At 36.3% G+C, this 22,374-nt stretch overlaps 1 protein-coding gene across 4 annotated transcripts in view; it reads left to right on the top strand.

The window, feature by feature from the left end:
• ATRX (ATRX chromatin remodeler) overlaps positions 1-22,374 on the top strand; it is a 67,238-nt gene that overhangs the window by 5,916 nt on the left and 38,948 nt on the right. Inside the window, exons 1-10 of one of the 4 annotated variants that reach the window (XM_015860438.1) lie at positions 164-195; positions 728-840; positions 4,362-4,417; positions 5,141-5,193; positions 6,825-6,949; positions 8,221-8,340; positions 11,658-11,767; positions 13,884-13,951; positions 14,815-17,705; positions 19,607-19,685. In XM_015860438.1, coding sequence (XP_015715924.1) covers positions 179-195; positions 728-840; positions 4,362-4,417; positions 5,141-5,193; positions 6,825-6,949; positions 8,221-8,340; positions 11,658-11,767; positions 13,884-13,951; positions 14,815-17,705; positions 19,607-19,685 — 3,632 coding nt within the window. In that variant the 5' untranslated portion in view covers positions 164-178. Of the gene's footprint in view, positions 1-163; positions 196-727; positions 841-3,003; positions 3,140-4,361; positions 4,418-5,140; positions 5,194-6,824; positions 6,950-8,220; positions 8,341-11,657; positions 11,768-13,883; positions 13,952-14,814; positions 17,706-19,606; positions 19,686-22,374 lie in introns of those variants that run through there. The other 3 variants (XM_015860439.1, XM_015860437.2, XM_015860440.2) reach the window with 3 other exon arrangements.

The raw sequence follows: 22,374 nt of genomic DNA, 5'->3' as shown, positions 1-22,374 counted from the left end.
AGTGTCTGGGAGGGAAGCAGCAACCAACAGCTGAGAGTGGCAGCTTGTGATAACGGGCTCTGAGGGCACGGCTGCCCTTGGTCTTACTTAGGGTAACTGCAGCCAGGAGGAGGTGTTTGTCTCAGGAAATTGTGGTCTCTACAGGTGGAAATAATGAGTGTGAAACAGGCAACATATAATGCAAGGGAATAGAATGTGTGTGAATCATGAAGAAGCATGCCTTAGTAACAAAAGCATGGGGCAAAATTGGTTTAACTGTAATGAGGGAGGAAACAAGACCGATTATTCTGGGTGTCTAAAACTGCCTGGTGAAAATTCCCAGTGTGATACTTTTTATAAGCTACTTATAAATACAGTATATAGAGGTATAAAGACAAATACATGTATAGAGGTATAAAGACAAATACATGTATAGAGGTATAAAGAGGTCATGAAATGATCTGATTGTGCTTGGTTGCATGCAACAAAATAAATGCAGAGTGCATTATATATATGAAAATTGTGTGTATATCAAAAAGGGTATTTTTTGTTATGTTTGTTGTTTGCCTTTAGTGTAAGGTTTAATAAAATAGTACATTCTTAATTTGCTTTGCAGTATGAAGTGTTCAGTCATGAGTAACTTTCCCCTGTAGACGTATGTTAATTGAGATTGAGCATTACTTCTTTCAGGCATGCTAAATTAGCATGAGACCTATAGTAACTTCATGTTTTACTTTTGTTTTGGCAGTGAGAGCAAGTTGAATACATTGGTGCAGAAACTCCATGACTTCTTGGCTCACTCATCAGAGGAATCTGAGGACACAAATTCTCCTCCAGCATCATCTAAAACCAAAAGCACAGGTAAAATGGCGTTGTATGTTTGAAGTTTAATCGTACATATGATTCTGAAGTCACGTATCATTGTGTTGTGATTTCATTGTGTCACGCTTCACCAGGTCAATTATGCAAACTGCCAGTGTGCTTTAACTAAGTGGTTATATTTTGATAAATATATGTAGCCTTCGACACAACATTCCTTTGAGTTAAAATTATGCTTTTAAATGTGAATAAAGCTAATTCTGCTGGTAATTTACCTTCTCTGGAACATGAGATGGCACACATGCATGCATTTGCCTGTGGTGGGACTTCCTTTTTCATCTCTCCTGAATGTGTAAGGGCAGTATCTTATTTCTTCTACTGAGGTAAAGTTTTTGTGGTCCTTGTGGTTGGGGCAGAAGGCGTCGAGATTGTGCTTTCATAATTATCTGAGAAAGATGTCTATATTTAATTAGGAAACATCCAGAAACGAGATAACTGAAAAAAACATGCTGGACTGGATCAAATAAAGCATTAGACATTTTTACTTACAAGTTAAAAATAAGTAACACATTTTGAACAGTTTGTTTACATTCATAAGAAGCAGAATTTTTTGGTAACAGTACCATATACAATTTGTTTCCAAATTTGACTGGGTACAGGTACACAACCTTCCTGGCTCTGCTGTTACATGAGCTAAAAATTGTACTGAAATGATAGAGCGCAGGAGGATGGGAGTGTGTTGGCTGTGGTCTGGGCTTTTATTTTTAAACTCTTGTTGTAAGTAATAAACCGGTGTGTTTGCTGGTGTGCAGTTTTTCTTTTGATGTTTATCTTGAGAATGTACTGCCATGTGGCCCCATCTGCCCTGTGTCAGCATCCGACTGAACTGTTAACACAGAGGGTAGCACACAAATAATTTGTTAAACAGAATAAGAAACCGAACTGCTGTAGATGCATGCATTTAAAGTGAGATTTTGCTACATAACATACTTTTTTTTGAATTATTTTTTCCCCCTTTATCCTGTGTGGACATGAAGTAGAATTTGGCTGCTTGTCTCAAAATTCAAACATACTGTGTAACAGAGGTACACAGGTTTTGGAGCTGCTGGTGAGAGTCCAGAGAACGGTCATGTAGATGCTTGGAGTTCTGAGGCACTTCCCTTATGAAGACAGGCTGAGGGAGCTGGAGTCGTTCAGACTGAGGAAGAGAACACTGTGGGGAGACCTCACTGCAGCCTGCCAGTATTTAAAAGATTATAAAAAGGAGGGGAATCAACTTTTTACTTGAGTAGATAGTGAGCAGCACAAGGGGGAATTGTTTTACGCTCAATGAGGGAAGGTTTACATTGGATATCAGGGGGACATTCTTTACTATGAGAGTGGTGAGGTGCTGGAACAGGCTGCCCAGAGGGGCTGTGGATGCTCCATCCCTGGAGATGTTGAAGGCCAGATTGGATGGGGCCCTGGGCAGCCTGGGCTGGTACCAGATCTAGAGGTTGGTTGCCCTGCCTGTGGCAGGGGGGGTTGGAGCTTGGTGATCTTTGGGGTCCTTTCCAACCCAAGCCATTTTATGATGCTGTAATTCTATACTGACTAAATAGAAGACATGCTTCATTATTGCTTTAGATGTTTTTTAAAAAAAAAACATATTAGAGTTGAAACATGAAGAATTAAACACTTAAATATTGGGAAATGCCAGAATTAACTTTGCAAACTTACTTCCTAGCTCTTTGTGCATTTTGATGATGTCTCTAGGAAGTACTCTATTCATGCTTTTTTTTTCTCCGCTGACTGCTCTTTCGGTGTATAAATGATAGACATAATTGGGGCTGAATCAGGTTTACATAGTAGTGGATCTCGTTTTTTTCCAGAATTTGGAGGATAAATTAATTATTTGGTGTTGTAAGAGGAGAGATGATGATGAAGATGATTATGTGGCTCAGAGGATTTGGGACATGTCCATGACACACACACAGATCAATTGAGATATGTGGCAGTTGCTTGTTGAGTACTTGATTATGTGGAGTTTATTGTACTGTGATGCTTATGTGGTAGCAGTGATAAGTAAAGTGAACTTGCGCTGATAACCTTAATTCTGGCTTTTCTTAATTTTTGAGTGCTTGATTTTACAGCCTTGTGTTGTTTCTTTATCCTCTGCATTCATATTGGATGTCTCTCTCCTCTACATTGCGTGGGTGCCAGCAGGAGGATCATTGAGAGAGCGTAGGAGAGACTGATTCCTGCTCTTGTATCAAGTGACCAGCCTCTGCCCGGGAGCAGCAGTCACAGGGGAAATCCTGCGCTCTCGTAGCCCTGGAGTGGATGGAGCATGTACAGTTTGGTCAGCACTAGGAGCTGTGAGGGGATTCAGCATGCTTGGTCATTCAATGGGGATGGCGCATGAACAGTCCAGTCACATAGAGAAGCTGTGAGATGGAGTAGCATGTTCATTCAGTTGCTTTTGGGAACAGCGCATGTGCAGTCTGAAGGCAGAATCTGCACAGGCTTAATCTACCAGAATCAAATCAATCCATACTGAGCATGTACAGACTGTGGTATTTTCCATAGATTTAGTAGTTGATCAAAAATGAGGCACAAGTAGAAGGTGGACTGGGTCCTGATCCCGAAGGAAATGGAACTGTTCTACCACATTTTGGGTTCTCTCCTTGGTATGATGGAATGTCTGTAATATTCCAGAGAGGAAATTTCCCTTCTATAAAGGGGACAGAAGCTTGGCATGCAGAAAATGGCTGGATAATTTTTGCTAGAATATATCCATACAATTCAGCCTTAAGTCAAATACCCAGCATGACATTTACTAGTAATTTAAGTTTTTCAGTTGTTTAGCTTTTTCCTCAAGTGGAGTATGCTGTTAGTTAAAAGTTAGGATGCTAACAGTCTCATGATATAATTGCAAATGATGATGATGTTTATTCTTTAATTATACTCTCACTTCACTTGCATGTTTCCTAGTAGTACATCTATTAAAATACTACTATTTCTATACCTTTTGAGCAACTTTGTGCAAATATCATTAAACCACTGAACTAAAACATTCCCTTCCATCACCTTGATGGGTGGATGAAGCAGATAGTCAGAAGATACCTGCCTTTAGCTGTTACATTCCATGGCTACTACCATCAAGAAATGAGAATTCTCTGTCACCTCCTGTTTTTTGTGTATAGCTCCATAATCCCAGATTTAACATTGTTTTTAATGTTAAAATGTGTAAGAGAAATCTTTAAACAACTACTTACAGATTAAGAAAAAAAGCACTCTATTATCCCTGCATATACAGTTGTGTTCTCATGTCTTGAAGTTGATTTAATGATCGGCTCCCTTTCAGCCTATTGTACAAAGCTGAAAGTAATTTCAAAATTATTTCTGTAAAATTTAATCCATGAAATCAGTTTTATTTCTCTGTTATACAAAAGTTGATCTTTGAAAGTTGCACAGCTATCTTTATTGATGCTGATGAAGCATAAATAATGCTATGAGATAGCATGTGAAGAACTGATAATATTTCCTCAGGTTCAGTGGATTCTTTCCCTTTCTTTCCATAGGTAAAAGTAGGGAACCTGAAAGAAGTCCAGCCTCAATGGAGAACAACAAAGAAGAGGTAAGAATAAAAATGCTTTTGAATTGTAGTTGTGTGACTAGTCCAAGAATGGCTAAAATATAGGAAACATTGCTGTTTGCAGCAAGTGCTTCAAGAATATTGGCGGAAATATTATGCAATAAAAGTCCTGTCTGCTGAATAGAAACTTCAGCTGTAAAATACACATTTAAAAATAAATTTAAAATTCAGAATGAAACTTTGATATGGCTGTGCAAATTATCTTATTTTTCCTTCATCTCCTTCTTTAAATTATTGAAATACTGAAGTTTACTTGTTACTCTGATGTACAATAATTGCTGTGTAAGATGTTTCTTAACACGCTTCAGAGAGTTGGGTTCTATTTACTTCAAGTGCACAACTGCATTTTTGCTAAGAATGTTAATTTATTCAGACTGAGTATATTCTGAAGCAAGTTTTTCTTTTTAAATAAATGCAGTTAATGTTCTTTTATCCTTAATTCCACTGTTTGATGTGTTTGTTAATGGGTTCTTTTATTTTAGTTTAGTTTTTTGGCTTAAAATAGTTGATCTCTCTTATTTTACACTTAGCCTCTGTTACTCAGACAGCAGTAGATACTTAAATCATAGAGCTGTGTAAGCTACTGCCACACTTAAGTGCTGTGAGGAATCCCAGTAACTTGTACTAAAGTAAATGTAATAAGAAGTTAGGTTTGTTGAGAGGTGACTTGATCACAAATGTGACTTTCTTTTTCTTGTTTTTCAGGGTGGAAGTTCTTCAGAAAGAGCCACATTCTTAGGATCGTCACGTTCAAAAAGGTTGGTGTAGAAAACAAAAAGAAAGAAATTACTTTTTATCATCTGAAAGTATGGAAAAGTCTCTGTGCGGTGCCAGATGCTGGTAATATACACTGTTTGAAGTCCACTAAGTTAGCAGAGTTTTAGTAAAACAAAGGCATTACACCGTATTTAAAATGCAAATGATTTTTCATTGTCAGAAGTGGAGATCATAAAGCTTAATTTTCATATGTAACAGTACAGTGGGACTATCCTCCACTTTCTGACTGTTCAGGACAGATGCTGAAACAACTATTACTTTTCCTCCTGCTCTTTCAACACATGGGATTCTTTCAGTAATATAAGTTGGGGCATACAGAGAAAAGTTTTGTGTACCTCGTTGGTGGAGAACCAAAATGTGCTAAAATGTGTCCTGTGCAGAAAATGTACCTCTGCTTCAGTTCTTCTTTTTCCCTTGATTTAAAAAATAAATTAAAATTATGGTTTTAACTGTTTACCAATTTGAAACTACAGAAGAAAAATGATATGTGGCCTAAATAGCATCAAGCTTGTTCTAGTAAAATTCTTGCTCGTTCTGCTTAAGTCCTTTGTGCTTTTTCTTTTTCTTTTTTAATTTATTTATTATCCTAGTATACTGTGTAGATAGGTGAGCTCATCTAAGTGCTGGGCTTGAGCAGCTTCCTTCTTTGAGTTCTTCACAAAGCGTTCTGTGTCTCTTTTCAGTCTTACAGTTAACCAAGTTTGCTTATTGTACCATGCCTGTTGGAATTAAATGACATTCTTCATTCTCTGCTGTTTGGCTTGATTCTGTATTTGCAAGTTTGCTTTTGTGTTTGGCTTTTATTTCTTCCTTCTGAATTCAGTCACCTGCTGGCCTTTTTTATTTAGAGCATTTCAGTAGTCCTATTTTTTCACTCCCTGTCTGTCATTAAAGGTATTGTCGCTCATGCACTTACTACGCTTTGTCTGATACTGAGAAAAACAGCATCCTGCATTGACTTCAGTAGCTTATACATTACATTCACACAGAAAGTGATGCTCTACAGATTATTTTTTTTCCTGCCATGCCATAGCATATTCATTCATATTAAGGGGTTCGGTTCTGAATTATTTTTATGTGAGATTTTGGCTACCAGTTTTCATATTAAACAGTCGGCTTTTTATTTTCTTTCTGCACTTCCTATATTTCCTTGCAAGTGTCTTTTCGGCTGAGCTGTCGTTTGCTAATATCTGTGTGTTCTCTTCGGGCTGCCTGTTAAAATTGGAACAGTGTCTTAAGATTTCTGAGCATACATCCAATTGGGTTTTGTTCTGGTTGTTTTATTTCAAATAAAAGCATGACTTCCTAAATAACCTTTTAAAAACACATCAAACCTTTATCTGACCCCAAAGAACCCCAAACCACATAGTAGACATGTGAAAAAAATTAACCCTTTATTCATCTGTCTACTTAATTCACTTAAGAGGGCAGAGTTCCACATCCTAATACCAAGAAAATTGCTGTGCAGCTTATTTATTATAATAACTCATTCTGCTTTATGCTTCAGTTGGTTTCCCCAACTGGCATGGTGTTCTGCTTGCAAAGTACCAGGCTTACCTGTACCACAATATGTAATATTTGTCACAGTATGGATTTTTTTCTGTCTGTGCAGGAAACCTACAGTTGTAACAAAGTATGTTGGATCAGATGATGAACAAATCTTAGATGAGACTGTAAATGAAGATAATTCAAATGAAAACTCAGAAAATGATGTTGATATGAAAAGCTTGCCTAAAGGTAGTTTACGTCCTTCTTTCTTTCTGAATTCAACAAATAGAAAAGATTATGATGCAGCATAAGTAATTAACTAGAATGCACATGTATTAGTAAAGTACCTCTCCTAGATCCTGTTGACTTTATATATAAATATATATAAATGTTAATGTGTGCCCCCCTCCCCTTGCAAACACTTGTAAGAGGAAATCCTGTTTCCAAGCACTTTTAAGTTTGAACCCATTGTACTTAAAAATGTCATATACCAGGATGTGCTGATGTCTCAGTTTCTAATGCTTATGGACCTTTGTGTAAAACCATCGTGTAACAGAGAAAATATTTCTATTCTTAGAAATCTCAAACTCTGTAATTTGCAAATGGTGTTTGTTTTCATTTATTTTACTCTTCCTCCTTTGGGTTTACTGAGAAATAGTTAAACAAAAGTGAGTCTAAATGTGTGTGGGGGGGAAGATGTTATTTTTAAGCACCCTTTAAAATAGACATTACTGTAAACCTACATTCTATTCTCTTTAACTGTAGTGGGATTTTGATTAATCTCATCTGTTTCTTACCTCTGAAAGTTAAAGAAAACCTTGGAGAGACTGCTGCCATTTACTCCATGAGAAGCAGTCGTTAAAGTACTTTTATTCAGGATGTTAAATTATTTCCAGTGTCTTTGTAACGAAAATGTTAAAACTGAGCTCAAAGTAGGAAAGTTGTTTTTTTAATAAGTATAATTTTAGTTAGTGTTGTACTTCATTTACATAAAAGTAGATTTTTCTGAATTTTACTAAGGAAAAAAAGATTCTCTTGCTTTCTCATTTATTTCATACTGAAATAAGATGAGGGAAACTGGATAGAAGGGGAAATAGAGAGAGAAGAGTAATTACTTTAAGGCTTCTAATATATTTCAGTGACCTAACTGAAATCCCTTAGCTGCAGCATTGTGCTAGAAATGCGTTCCCAGCAGTGTGATAATTCTCTCCTGCTCATATCACAGCAGGGTCAACAGTGCAGTGTTTACTTCTCATAGCCTGTTCAGTCTTTGATTTTTGTTCTGCAACTGCAAAATGGACGCAGCTTGAAGTGTGTTTTGTTTTATTTATCTATTTAATGATTTATTATTTCATTTTTTTGTGCTGTGAACACCTGTACATTCAAAACTTTGGAGTATTAGTCAACAAACTGCACTTTTTTTTAATTTCAAGATACTATGTTGACATTTATTTAAAGAGGACTTTTGCACTTAATTTAGATGTGTAATGATTTCCAATTTCTAAATGAAATTATTCTAGGTACAGTGGTTGTACAGCCTGAGCCAGTGCTGAATGAAGACAAAGATGATTTTAAAGGGCCTGAATTTAGAAGCAGAAATACCGTTAAAATGAAACCTGAAGTCCCCAAAAAGCGTGGAGGTAAATACAGTTTAAAACATTTACTGAAGCGGGTTTAAATTGCTGCTTTTGACCACATTTGGTGCATCTAAAAATTGCTCATATTTCTAATAAATTATCCTCAAAATACCTCCACTCTTCTGGCTTTTTGTTCAGTAAAGGATAATAGCTGGCTGATATTAGCCTCCACTGCTGCCCCTGCAATGCAGCAGTGAAAGCTAAGATTAGTTCTCATTAAATCTCTTATTTTCAGTAGCTATAGGATGCATCATTAGGTTCTCCATATGGAACCTTCTTGCTTTGTATTCAGAACAGTTGCTTTCTTGGAAGCAGATGTTACAAGTATTCCTTTTTTTTTTAAGGAATTACACTGGAATACTACTGGTAAGGGAACACTCACTCTCCAAGGAAATTATCATGTTTGAGCCAGGACATATAAAGAGAGTAACTATCTAACAAGAAAGCTCAAACCTCTGATGGAATTCAAAGGTGTTTCCAAATTTTTCAAAGCTTGTGGGAAATTCCCAACTAGTAGTGCCCTTATAAGGATTATCTTTGAACAGCTTGGTTTTGTGTAGCCTCTGCTAAAACTGAGATGTTATGTAGGTAGTGATTAGTAGCAATTCCTCTCTCTCTCATATATTTCCCGTTGTGTCATTTGAGATACCTAGTCTCTTTTATATTTGTAATAATTTTGTAAGTGCTATTTCTCTGTGGATGAAGAGAAGTAAAAGAGCTGTGAGGAAATGCGCATATGTTTAATAGCATTTTGAACATTGACCTTATCTCTAAATTATTGATCTTTGAAAGTTAGTTCAGTTATAAGTAAAGAAAAGATCATATTCAGCGTAGAGGATTATTTTTTTACATTTGTGTTGACAGCAGTTTGGCAAGAGATCCAACTAAAATCTTCAGGCTATAATATTGCATAGGACCAGATTGCTTGAGCTTTGTGGTCTGTGTGTGCATCCTCAGGACAATTCATATGACCTGCACTCCCAGCTTTTGTTTTTCCATCCCTAGAGAATTCCAGGGCATTCCATTGTGTATCTGGACTAGCTGATTGTGCTAGTGCCTTGCAGGAGGTATTTGTTTTGGAAAGAATATCAAGGGTTTGCTTAGACCATGCCTTTACTGAGGTCAGGCTTAGCTGTATTTGTGTCCCTACTGGTAAGTCTTTGTCTGACTGTTAAGCTCCTGTCTACTTTCAAGAAAACGGGGTAGGTGCTGCCTGCTAATGTGTTGTCCCCATTTCCAGAATAGAAAAGGGTAGCCAGGAAAGGGTCTTGACTGAAGTCTGCCTCAAGAGCAGCTGGGTTAGGAATGTATCTGAACAGTTTTGGCTCTCTCAGAAAAGATAGCGCAGATACATTTATTCTACACGTACTACATGCGAGTTACATGAAGTGGCCCTCTACCTTTCTCCTGCTGCTAGAATGAGATGCTTGGCCTGTGCTCATACAAGGTTAAGTGTTACTGATTTAAGTAGGTAAGCATGCAGTCCCAGTTACTTGATATCCAAAGTTCTGTGCACAATACACATAAAGTTTATTTTTTAAGAAGCCAGTACATCTTCTTTGCAGGCTGTGTCTTTTTATTTTCATTAGGACTTATAGGTGTAGTAGTTTTATTAGAAACATTAGTAGTAATGGAACTGTCCTGCATTTCTAGCACCCAGATGGCCTTATCCAGCGTAAGGCATTGTGCCAGTCCTTACTTTCAGGTGTCCTGTCTACAAAATGATAATGATTGTGTCTTTACAAACAAACTCACAGTTAAGGGTGTTTCTAAAGTATTTTCTCAGTACTGATTAATTAGTTGTTACTTAATTTCTTCAGACCTGATGCGATTTGCAAAGGTTGACCTCATGAATAGATTCTTTTTTCTAGTGCCAACTTGTAGATTTTAGTAAGGAGGCAGTAGTATTTCCCCTCAAAATTGTAGAGAAGGTGGGAATGGCTTGAGAGTTGATAGCAAATGGCTTGTTCCCCCGCAGTTTCTTGTATCCATTTAAGGACTGCCGTATTTTAAAAAGTCTGAGTAGTCTTCTATGCTGCTTGGTATAAAATAAGGTGGTATTCTTTTCTGAGTAGTACAGTATGATATGTAAGTATTTGAGGTTTACCAGCAGCATTTGGAACAGAGGCACTTAAGCTTTTGAGGTTGTAAGGGATGCTATGCAGATCTGTGAGCTCTGCAGTACATGCATGACTGCATGTGAAAACAACAGACTCTGAATTTGCAGTTTCAGACCTGGTATTGTCACTGCATTGTAACAGTGTATTAGCTCATACTGGACTTTAGCTGATTTGAAATCATATTTCAGTAGCGCCTAGTTAGTAGCTTGTTGCATTTGCCTATTTTCACTCAGTTCCTTAATATTGTGGTATGGGTACTAATTCAGGGCTAGTTGTTTTTTAATGTATGGTCTTTACTGAGGCTACAACCATTAAGTTAACTATTTTAGATAATTTCCTTGTGTTACTTACTGTATGAAACAGCAAAGAGCAAGTTACAGTTAAGCAAGCCTGTGTCAAAATTCTGCCCATTTGATCCCAAAGTAAGTTTTTGGTAGCGTATAGATTTAGTGTATGGACTGTATGAAATGTTTTTCCTTTTCCCTGAAAGCATCGCTCCTGTTGAAAAGTGTCTCAGTAGTATACTAGTTAATTGGTTTAGAAGATTGGCAGGTAGCAAGCCTTCCTGTCCTGAATTCACCACCTTTGAAAATGAATTGGGGGATTAACACTAAGAGATGTTTCTTAAATAAATGTAGGTACAGCATCAGAGTAGTACACAAACTGTTGGAGGAGTCGGCAACGTGCTGAGAACATATGTATGATAGGAAAACTGACAAGCAAAAAATCAGAAAGGGAACAAAAAGTGAAGTATATTTCAGACAGTATTTATAAGCATTTCATTTATGTAATGGTTTTCCATAGTTTGTGTTGAGAAAATAAAACAATACGTGAACATAAGAACATGAATTAAAATGTTACTTTATGAACTAAGATTGAACAAGCGGAGTTCATTTGAAAGTGTTTTAATGACTTGCATATTTAAGCATAATCTCAGTAACTGACCAGTTAGTCTCTATTAAATCTCCCAAATGAAAAAACGTATTTTGGTGCCAAGTGTTAGGAATATAAAATCTAGAGGAAAATTATTTCCGTCTTTAAATGGTGAATGACACAGAAAGATCTCTCTAATGGTAGGTGTTAAAGAAGCTAACAGACTAAAATACTGTAAGAAAATGAAACAGGTATATACAGATTTTGTTTTAAGAAGACATCAAAATGAAAAAAAAAATAACGTGTGGTTTATAATCCTCTCTGTAGAGGAAGGACTGCATGGAATTGTAAGCTGTACAGCTTGTGGGCAACAGGTGAACCATTTTCAAAAGGATTCAATCTATAGACATCCTACATTGAAAGTTCTTATTTGTAAGGTATGTGGTGAACAGTTCTACGGTTTGTGTTGTTTGTTTTTGTTTGAAATGTCATGATTAGTGGACCTGGGTGGGGTTTTTGTGGGATTAGTTCATGTTTTTTAGTTTATAAACCTTTAGCTTAAAAACTTTTCAGTCATTAATTGCTACATTTAAGGAAACTAGAAGTAGAAAATGAAAAAGTAAATACTGCTTAGAAATTAATATTCCTGTTTTTTGTATAGTCCAGTTGAACTTATTGTGTAATACATTTTTACAGTGTTTATCAGTGAATTCTTGATGTTAAACAGTCTGTATAAAACTTACACCTACCTGTAATGTTATTGTAAGAATAGATTTCAATTCTGGATCTCCTCATAAGGCACTGTATGTAGAACAGTGTTAGAGTAAGATGTGGAAAGATAGTTTTAATCCATCTTCATTTTCAATTTTGGACAGATCCAGGACTGATAATTTATGGCAGCCTATGTACTAATGGTCTACTCTACAGCCCTAAACCAGCATGTGGTTCTGTGGTTAGACAGTTTGTAGTGGCTTCAGTTAGGTGTTAAGATTCCAGTAATGGAAGAAGCAAGGAACAGGAGAGGAAGGAAATCTCTACCTCCTGTTGTGGAAAACTCTTAAATTTTCAATGAAGTGTAGAGATATGATCTCTGTCTTTAGAGATTCTGTATTTATAGATAATCTCGAACATACAGAGATACAGATTTGACTTACAGTGCACATTTAGCATTCCCCTTTGTTTCCCTCTTTTGTTTCTTCTGCGCATCCTAGTTGGTGTTACATATTCAGCTGACATGCTATCCCAGACATGTCTATGTAGTCTAATGTTCTGGCTCATTTCTTCTACTCATTCTGTCTTATCTCTTTCTATAAAACATAGAAAAAATAGCTTACTGAATGACTATTTTCAGTCTCCATTATAATCCTAACTCTTGTTCCAAGATTTGAACATCCTTAATCTGTAACAGAACACATTCATGTGATACATACAAGTATCCAGTTTATTTTTGAAATTTGTTTAAGGTGTTGGGTTCCATAACAGCTCCTGGCTGTTAAGTCTGCAAGTTAATTATATCTATCACACGCTGTTTCCCACCATTTTTGTATATTTTTATTAACTGAACATGACTATTTGTTAATGTGAGAGAGTAATGGAAGTCCCTTACCTGCATGTTCTTTGTCTTCCATATCTTTTTTCTTGCTGCTGTGATAAAAATCTCTATACTTTTCAGTCTTTCTTAAGAAACTGTTTTCCTTTGACTCCAAATATTCTGTCAAGATTTGAAACATCAGCTTTTATTGTGGGTTGTTTTTTGTTTCTTTTTTTTTTAATTTGATTGAGTGGATGTTTAGCATTCCATGTAAAGAGACATAATCACTTTAAGTTCAGAAATTCAGTTGCTGACATCTCTTATGAATTTTGAGTTCACTGGTTCACGGATGTAAGAGCAAAAGTTAGCTGATAGCTTGTATTAATGCATATGCAAAGCAGAGCTTCATGTTTAGGAGAGAGTTTTCTTTACTGGTGACTGGAAAAAAACATCAAAATTTAGTTCAAGGACTTCAGCAGCTGAAGCCACTGTTACTGCTAGATGTGCATATTACTTTCCTACAGTTAACAGCTTTTCAATGAAAATGCGTAGCCTGCTCCTGGAAATCAAATAGTTGGATGTTAACACCAGGATGAAAACTGAAGACATTTCTATTTAAAATTTTATGGTATCAGTATCAAACATAAAGAACAGGGAGCTAAAAACTATGTAGGATTGTGCTGGGGAGATGTAATTTTTGTTCTTACTGTGGTATTGATGTTCCTAGAAAATTGGCAGAAAACTTTTTTGGATTGAAGGCTTTCAGTTGACGTTCTAGAATCTGTGAATATGTGGCCATCAAATATATTACATAATATTAAAATAAATAAGAAGTCACGATTTAAGACCTGTTGTATCTAAGAAAAATGTTGTTTGGGTTAATGAACTTTAAAAGATTAGAATATTGAGTACCTTTGCAATGATGCTTTTAATGCTTCTAGTACATGTTGAAATTACATGAGTTACTGAAATCCATTTGAGGCATAGTAAAAAATTGCTTATTCTGTCTCTTTTATTAACAGACATGCTACAAGTATTACATGAGTGATGACATTAGCCGTGATTCAGATGGAATGGATGAACAGTGTAGGTAAGTGTATTGAAACTTTAAAAACATCCACAGGTCTTCTGATTTCTCTTTTTTCCATTAATGAAGTTGACTGCTACAAAAGAGCTCAATCAATAATCACTTTTTGTGAAGGATTGCTCAGTCAGTGGCTTTTTTTTCTAAGTATTTTGTTAATTAAAATAATTAACAGGAAAACATTTTGTAAAGAAATCTTGTAGTAAACACTTGGAAGGCATCAAGATTTTAAATTATGTGCTACCATGCAAATATTTCAATTGAATCAATGCGGTAGAACCTGACATTGTAAACCTCGTGAGTCACAGTAGCTTACTTTTCCAGATGTATTGCCCACTTCTGAAATACTGAGGTTCTTCTCTGTCCAGCTGTCAAATATTCAAACATGTAACCCAGTCAAAATTCTGTAGTTTATGCTGCCTGTGCACTTGCTTACGAAGTCAGTTTTCAGGTCTTCATCAAAGACCTTGGAAGCTAAGTATAGGTGATTTTTTTTTCCTTCTTTCATGCACTAGTAGTACGCCAATTAAAACTAGAAAGACTTAAGCTGATTATTTTGCTTGAAAATCAACTAAAAAAATAAGTCTCAGGCAGAACATGGAAAACCAAGTTTAATTACTTTGTTTAAGATTGTTGCTGAAATTGTTTGGCTGTTACTGGCCCTTTCAGCTTTTTGAACTGTTAATCAAACACCTTAGTGTTTCGACTTAGTAATTCAATTGACTGCTTTTCAGTCATGCTTTTCATGATGTTTATCATCTGAATTTTTAAAAAGTAGATTCATTGTCATTGAAAAATACAGAAACTTCTCACACATCACCTTGATTGTAGGGAGATAAGACTTTTATATTTCTTATGTCTCGTTTCAGGTGGTGTGCTGAAGGTGGAAATCTGATTTGCTGTGACTTTTGCCATAACGCCTTCTGTAAAAAGTGCATTTTGCGCAACCTGGGTAGAAAGGAGCTATCGACTATACTGGATGAAAATAACCAGTGGCATTGCTATAGCTGTCAACCAGAGCCTCTATTGGACTTGGTCACTGCGTGTGACAGCGTTTTTGAAAATTTAGAACAGTTACTGCAACAAAACAAAAAAAAGACCAAAGTTGAAAGTGAAAAAAGTAAAATATACGACAATACAGTCAAACTTTCTCCAAAGAGAAATAATTCAAACTGTAATGGTGAAGAAAAAAAACTGGATGATTCATATTCAGGTTCACTAACGTATTCTTATAAAGCACTAATGGTGCCAAAAGACATGCTTAAGAAAACAAAAAAACTGGTTGAGACAACAGCAAATATGAATTCCAGCTTTGTGAGCTTTTTGAAAAAGGCTGCAGAAAATTCAGAAGTAAGCCCAGCCGTGCAACTTCGTCAGCTAAAAGCTTTTAGATCTGTGCTGAGCGACATCAAAAAAGCTCATCTGGCACTAGAAGAAGGTCTGAACCTGGAGATTCAAGCTTTGGATGTTAAAATCAAAGAGAAAAATACCAAAGAGAAAAAAACTGATGTTAAATCAGAAAAAAATGAGGTGAAGAAAGATGAAGGAAAGGAACATGTGGCACTAAAAGGGGATGACACTGTAAAGAAGCACAAAAAAGTTGTATCAGAACAGCCTGACAATGAGCCAATGGATCAAGATGTTTCAACAGTAGAAAAAAAAGACAGCAAACGTACAAGTGGTGAAGATAAAAAGTCTGGCACAAATGAGGAACCTCAGTATGAACCTAATAGTACAGAGGCTTTAGACATGGATATAGTGTCTGTTCCCTCATCTGTTCCTGAAGATATTTTTGAGACTCTAGAATCTGCTATGGAAGTTCAGACTGCAGGAGACGAGCAGGGGAATGGAAATGCCAGAGCTGATCATGAGAATCCAAATATAAAATTGACCACTCCTTTGAAAGATACCAAAGGATCTAAGCTGAAAGCATCAGCTAAAGGAACCAAGGAGTTGATTGTGAAATTGACTCCTGTATCACTTTCGGAGTCTCCAGTTAAATCTGAAGATCAAGACAGCAGTGTAGAAAAGGGAAGCAAGGATGAAAGAACAGAAAAATGTGATTCTGTAAAGGAAAATAGTAATGCCGATAGTGAACGTTCCACAGAGAATGAAGCTGTCTCGCTTGCAGAGGACTCTGATCTCAGGAGATCACCCCGTGTAAAGACCACACCGCTGAGGCGCCCAACAGATGTTAATCCTTCAACATCAAATTCAGAAGAAGATAGCAATGACACAAGTAATGAAAAACGTAAGAGAAGATCATCAAAACAATCAAGAAGGAAAAAAGATAAAAGAAACTCATCCGACAGTACAGTTGATGGTCCTAGGCCTAATAAACTTTGTAAATCAAAAAAGCCTGCTGTATTAGATAATAGTTCCGATTCTGATGAGATGCCAGCTGTTCTTAAAGAAGTAGCAATGATGAGTCGCAGTTCTTCAGATATTGACAGCAATAGCGAACTACCAGCAAGAGATCAGAAGGCTTCAAGTGTTGTGAAGGATCAACCAGTAATGGATGAAAATGGAAAACGGAAAAGAAAAAGCTCCAGTTCTGGTTCAGACTTAGATGCCAAAAGGGGCAAATCAGCTAAAAATTCTGCTGTGGCTAAAAAGAAACGTCAGAACTATTCAGATTCTTCAAACTATGATTCTGAGTTAGAAAAAGAAATTAAACATTTGAGTAAAATTGAGTCTGCAAAAAAAGCTAAGAAAAAATACTCGCGAAAAGAAGATAGTTACGATTCTTCTGAAGAAGAGCAGAAGAGGAGAGTTAGTAAGAGAAAGGTAAATGTGAAAAAGCAGAGAGGTAAATCTTCTGAAGATGATGCTGCTGAAAAGTCATCTCCAGAGAACGAGATGAATCACTCATCTGAAGATAAAAAAGTTAGTGTGGGGTCAAATGCGAAGGAAAAACTAAAGAAAAACTTAAAAAAAGAAGCTTTAAAAGGTAAGCATGATGAGTCTTCTGATGCTGAGAAAGAGGAGAGTAGTCCTAAAGGCACGAAGGTAGCTGAAGGTAAGAAAAACAAGGATTCTATGAAGAAAAAGGCACAAGAAGATTCTTCTTCAGAGAGTACTGAGAAACACGCAAGGAAGGAACTCAGTTTTGATTCTCCAAAGGAGAAATTCAAAACTAAAAGAAGATCAGAAAACAAAGAGAAGAAATCAGAAAATTTGAAACAGAAAAGTTTCAAGAAAGAACAAGAAGATTCCTCTTCTGATGTTGAAAAGTCGTCCCCAGAGAAAGGAAGCTGTAACTCTTCTGAAAACAACAAGACTAAAAGTGAAACAGTGGGTAAAGAAAGGAAGAGGAGGAATTTAAGAGAGAGAGTACCTAAAAGAATACAGACTGATTTATCTTCCGATGCTGATAAATCTCCCCTGAAAGAGGAGAGTTCTTCTGAAGATGCTGTGCGAAGTAAAAAACGACCTGAAGCGAAGGAAAAGAAAAAAATAAGTCACAAAAAGAAAATTCCCAAGAAAGAGCAGAATGATTCGTCCTCTTCAGATGAGGAGTCTTACGAAGACAATAAGAAAAAGATGAAAAAAGGATCTGTGAAAGAAAATAAAAGGAGTAACTTAACAGAGAAAAAGAAAATATCAAAAAAGGTTATTCTCTCTTCCTCGTCCTCATCTGATAAGGAAGAAAACGATGAGCAGAATTCAACAGGTGATGGAAGCAGTGATGAGCAGAAGATTATGCCAGTGACTGAGAATTTAATGCTGTCTGCTGGTGCAGGATTTTGTCAGTCATCAGGTGTGCAAAATGTTTTTACTTACACCTTTTATTAACCTATACATTGTAAGATTTGAGTAACGTTTTAATAATCCACAAGTGAAAATATCTGTAAGGAGATAATCATACGTGTGAAAGTTTGCAGCCAGTTAAGGTTTTGAATTCCAATAGAAAAGTGGCCATGTCACTTTATTGTATAGCTCATCATTTCAGGAGTAAAGGGTGGAGAGGCTTAAGAAGCTGCAGTTACAGGCTGTAATTCCAGCAGGTGTTTCCTTGCAGCGTGGCTTTCAAAAGCACATGTATTCTTTTTGGCTGCTCTGGCACTGATAGCAGAAACTAGTTTTAAGTAGGTAGATACCTAGAGAATTCAGATAGATTTACAACGTGGTTATGCAGTTGAGAGGCCTTTAAAGCTTGTGGCACTATAATACACATTTAAAAAGTCATGCAGACACAATCCAACTCTTGGATTTGTGGTGATGTATTTGTGAAGGCAGCAGAAGGGATGGTGGCATTTTGGCTTTTGCAGAAACCTATTGTAGGTAGAACCTTCTAAATGTTACTGCTGAGTGCAAAATGAGATAATTTTTGTGAGGACAGTAATTTCTAGGGAGAGCGGAAAAGAAGTACATAAAACATCTTATTCTTTCTTTTTCCTACCAAATTGATGCCCACCCATCTTTTCACGGGCTTTTCCTGCAGTTTAGTTGTGTGAAGTTAATTATTGCAGCTCCTTTGCAACTTTGGATTTATAGACCTGTAGGAAAGCCAAGTTAGATTAATGATATTCTACATAATTGCAGAAATAAGTTGGAAATTAAGTTTCTTACTTTGCATTTCATACAGCCTTGAACTAAGTTTGTTTTTAAGATCCTGCAATGGAGTGGGTTTTGTTAAGTCACTACATTTGAAATACTGGGATTTGCAGGTTTTTTTCCTTGACGGCTAAAATCATGCTTCTCCAGTGATGTAATTGGTGAGGGGGTTATGCATAGAGTTCTTTATGAAACCAATAAATAATGGATTGTACTCTGACAATAACACATACTTAACAGTTCTTGGCTTCACTGGAGCATCATGTAGGGGGATAACAGTGTACAAATGGAGAGAATAAGATAGTGAGGTGGGATAATTAACAATGTGAGAGAGAACTGGGTTGATTTGGTCTGAAGAGAGAATGATGAAGCTGGGGAATCTTAATTGCTGTCTTCTTAACTACCTTCTCAGCCTACTCTATACCTGAGTATAGAGAAGGCTGAGACAAGTGCACAATGAGAGGATGGGTGAATGGAAGGCCAGATGAAGACTGATCTCACTGTGCAGTTAGCTCTCCTTTGAGGAGAAGTTGGAGTAGATAATATTCAGTGGTCTCTAGCAGTCTTTTGTGTTGTATGTTTCTATGAGCATGCGACTCTGTTATATGATTTTAAGAGGAGGCAAACTTCCTCTTCCTTTCAGTTTATTGTGATTGGATAGGCAAGTAAATAAAGGAGTCTCTCCTGTGTTTGAACAAGCTCAGGTTGTAAAGTGAGGCTTAGAATCGACTTTAACCAGCAAGATACTTCTTTTTATCCAGGTTTGAGATTGAAGGACTTCTTTAATATCTCTTACACGGTTTTGTCAAACATCTGGTTAATATGAGTTCCAGGACAGGAGTATGTAAAAACAACTGGGAGCAAGACTCCTGCAGACTGATTTTGATCTGCAGAAAATATGGAAATGATGAACGAGGGGATATCAGTTCATTAGAATGTTCTTTTTCCAAAGCTTGATATTTCTGACTAAATTCGACTTAAGATACGAGTTGAGGAAGAGAAAGGGGGGAGGGTTTGGAAGTGTGCTAGAAACAGGCATGCACTGTGTTATTTATTGCAGGTTTTACATTTATTAAGTGTTTTTATTTCCTCTTCCTTACACAGGAGATGAGGGAGAGACTAAATCAAGGATTGTTCCAGTGGAGGAGGAGGAAGATGATGATGATGACGATCCTGAGAATAGGTATGATTGCATCCATAAGGACTTAAAAAAGGTTTATATAACACACCCTAGGCGTGGGCGCAAACCGGCGCAACGGAAGAGCAAGCAGGTTGTAAAAACCAGGACTACCTGCCTTGTAAAGACTCGCTCACAGGCTTCCAGCAAGTGTGAACAAGGGGCCAGAGAACAGAGGCCAAAATCCAGAAATGCAAAGAAAGTATTTAGAAGTATTAACTAACACACCTTGCATAGGGTGTGTTATAAATGCACTGCACCACTGTCCATTTTATGTTCACATTGAAAATGTGGGGATTGTGAGAAGTGTTTCATTCAGGCAGGTAAAAGCTACTTCTGAGAAATGTGAATTTCAGTTAGTTGTAATATGAAAGGAAGGAAAAAATTTCTATCTGTGCAGTATGCAGTGCTGAAATCCTCACATATTGAGTTTGGGTTTTAATGTTGCATAATTTGCATTTTTTATTTGAAACACGTTTCCTCAATAAAGAGAAGAAATGTATAGAAGGCACCATTGCAGATATTTCAAGCTTTTCTTTAAGCTGAGTTCTAATCCACTATCGAATAACTGAACACACTAAAGTGTTAGCTAAGCCCTGATTATTCTACAAAGACTCTGCATAGGGGCAGAGACATCTTAATTATGCATTTTAAGTCTCGCATAAGTATTTTTGGATTTGTGGCGTATATATTGCTTCAGTCTCAAGTTCAATAAAAGCAAATTAATGTAAGATACAGTTAGTTTATTAAGACATATTTTACCAATACTGTTGTAGTTACCAAAATTAACCTGGCTAGAAAATGTAAAAGCTTCATTTCCTAACACGTTAATGCATAACATAAAGCATTGCTCAAGTGTGAGCTGGAGTTTCCTTTTTGAAGTTATTGTAGTTAGACTAAAGATTTGCTCAACTAATTTTTATACAGTATTTCAGAAACTGATTTTTTTTGCCATTTAGAATGTGTGGGACCAGCTTTGTAGCTTTGCACAATTTCTGATGGAGTCTTTTTCTGCTTCTGAGCCTTACTAGTTTAGAATATGGGATCCTTGTTTCACAGAGTTGTATGTTTTGGTGTGTGACTGAAGTAAATTTTGAAAACACTGTTTTATATCCTTTACGCACCTCAAAATGTTGCTAATCACATAGTTCTTGCCTGTTTTCAGTCATCAAATTTAATTTTAAAGAACAATGCTTTTTAGGGTCTTGACAGCACAGGGTCATAAGCAGAACATGTAAGCACTGGTAATACAAGTGTGTTTTCTTATTTTTAAAAAAGACACATTAATTTCTGTCCTGTTTTGATTTTTTTTTTTCTTTTTTGCTTGTTTCTTAAATGTTTTTGGTGGACAATTAAGCCTACATTGTCAAAGTTCAGTGCTCACAGTACAAATGTTATTGAGCGATCTTCGCTGTTAGTTTAAGAGTTAACTGAATTGATATCGAACAAATCAGAAATATCAATTTAGGTTTTAAAAATCAGTTTCTGTAATTTCTTTGAAAGCTGAATCTTTGTTGAAGTTTTTATTTAGGGAATATTCTGAATATATACTTTATGAAATGGGGAGGTGTTGTGTCAATAAACAGTCCTGTCAACCTTCAGACGAGTTAAATGGTAACTGCAGTCTGATTTTACGTTCAGCATGTGTTGCACGTAGCACCAAAATCAGACAAAATGTTAAAAGATGGAACAAATCTGAGAAGTAAATAGCTTGTTTTTCTGTTTACTCAACACAGAGTGTTTAAATAGTTCACCTGCTATTCAGATAGTTGACTATTTTCTGCCAGGCCAAAGAGGGGATGTAGTAACTACTGGGTATTTGTAGTGTGGGAGCTTTCATGTTTGCAAGTTTCTAGTTTAGATGTTCTGTTATTTGGATACCTTTGGATGTGCATGACATGAATATTACTAGTCTTGAAATAATTTTTGCCAAAATGCAATATCCAAGTGGATCATAATATGACAGACAGTGCTGTATGCTTTCATCTTATATTGTGTAATGATCTATTATTGGTCCTTCTGATCTTTTAAATGATACTGTTTAATATGTTTGCGGTAGTTTTGTTTATTAAGAAGTAAATAGTGTATTTAATGCAGAATGCCTTTAAGTATTTGATGGATGCAATAAATTTTTGTAAAACATTTTTCTTGTCCAAGCATTTAATTTAATACAACTCTGACAGCTTGAAAATGAGACTGTTTCAGCACAGTATAGTGTTTAGAAGAACTTTGGCAGTTCTGACGTTTTTAAGACGTATCTGGTATTCCATCCAAGCATTAATCTCTCAAAATATGTTTTAAATGGGTCTAAATGTTCAGTAGTGCATCAGCAGCCCATTTAACACAGTAATGTTAGAACGTTGCTGGAAGAAAGGTGGCTTTTATTAGCCACGTAGTGTCTTATCTTTTTGTCCACATAGGCTTGTTTTGGGCAACTTTATTTCTACGTATTCCTAATAGGTATTTATGAACACTATGTGTCAGTTCATGTAATCTAATTGGTAGTAGTACATCACAATGCTAAATAATTAATCTAAGTAATATCTAAAGTTATGATTTAAGAAGAAAATTAGAGTGTTAGCATTATCTTGTCCAGATTTCTGACAAGCTCTGAATGAGTCCATCGTATTGGCACTTCAACATTCATGAGCAAGAATGGTGCCAGTTATCGTGTGGATTTATTCCCACATCAGGA

Source organism: Coturnix japonica, chromosome 4 (assembly GCF_001577835.2).
Source record: "Coturnix japonica isolate 7356 chromosome 4, Coturnix japonica 2.1, whole genome shotgun sequence".
NCBI lineage: Eukaryota > Metazoa > Chordata > Aves > Galliformes > Phasianidae > Coturnix > Coturnix japonica.
This window is presented reverse-complemented; position numbering and strand designations above follow the sequence as displayed.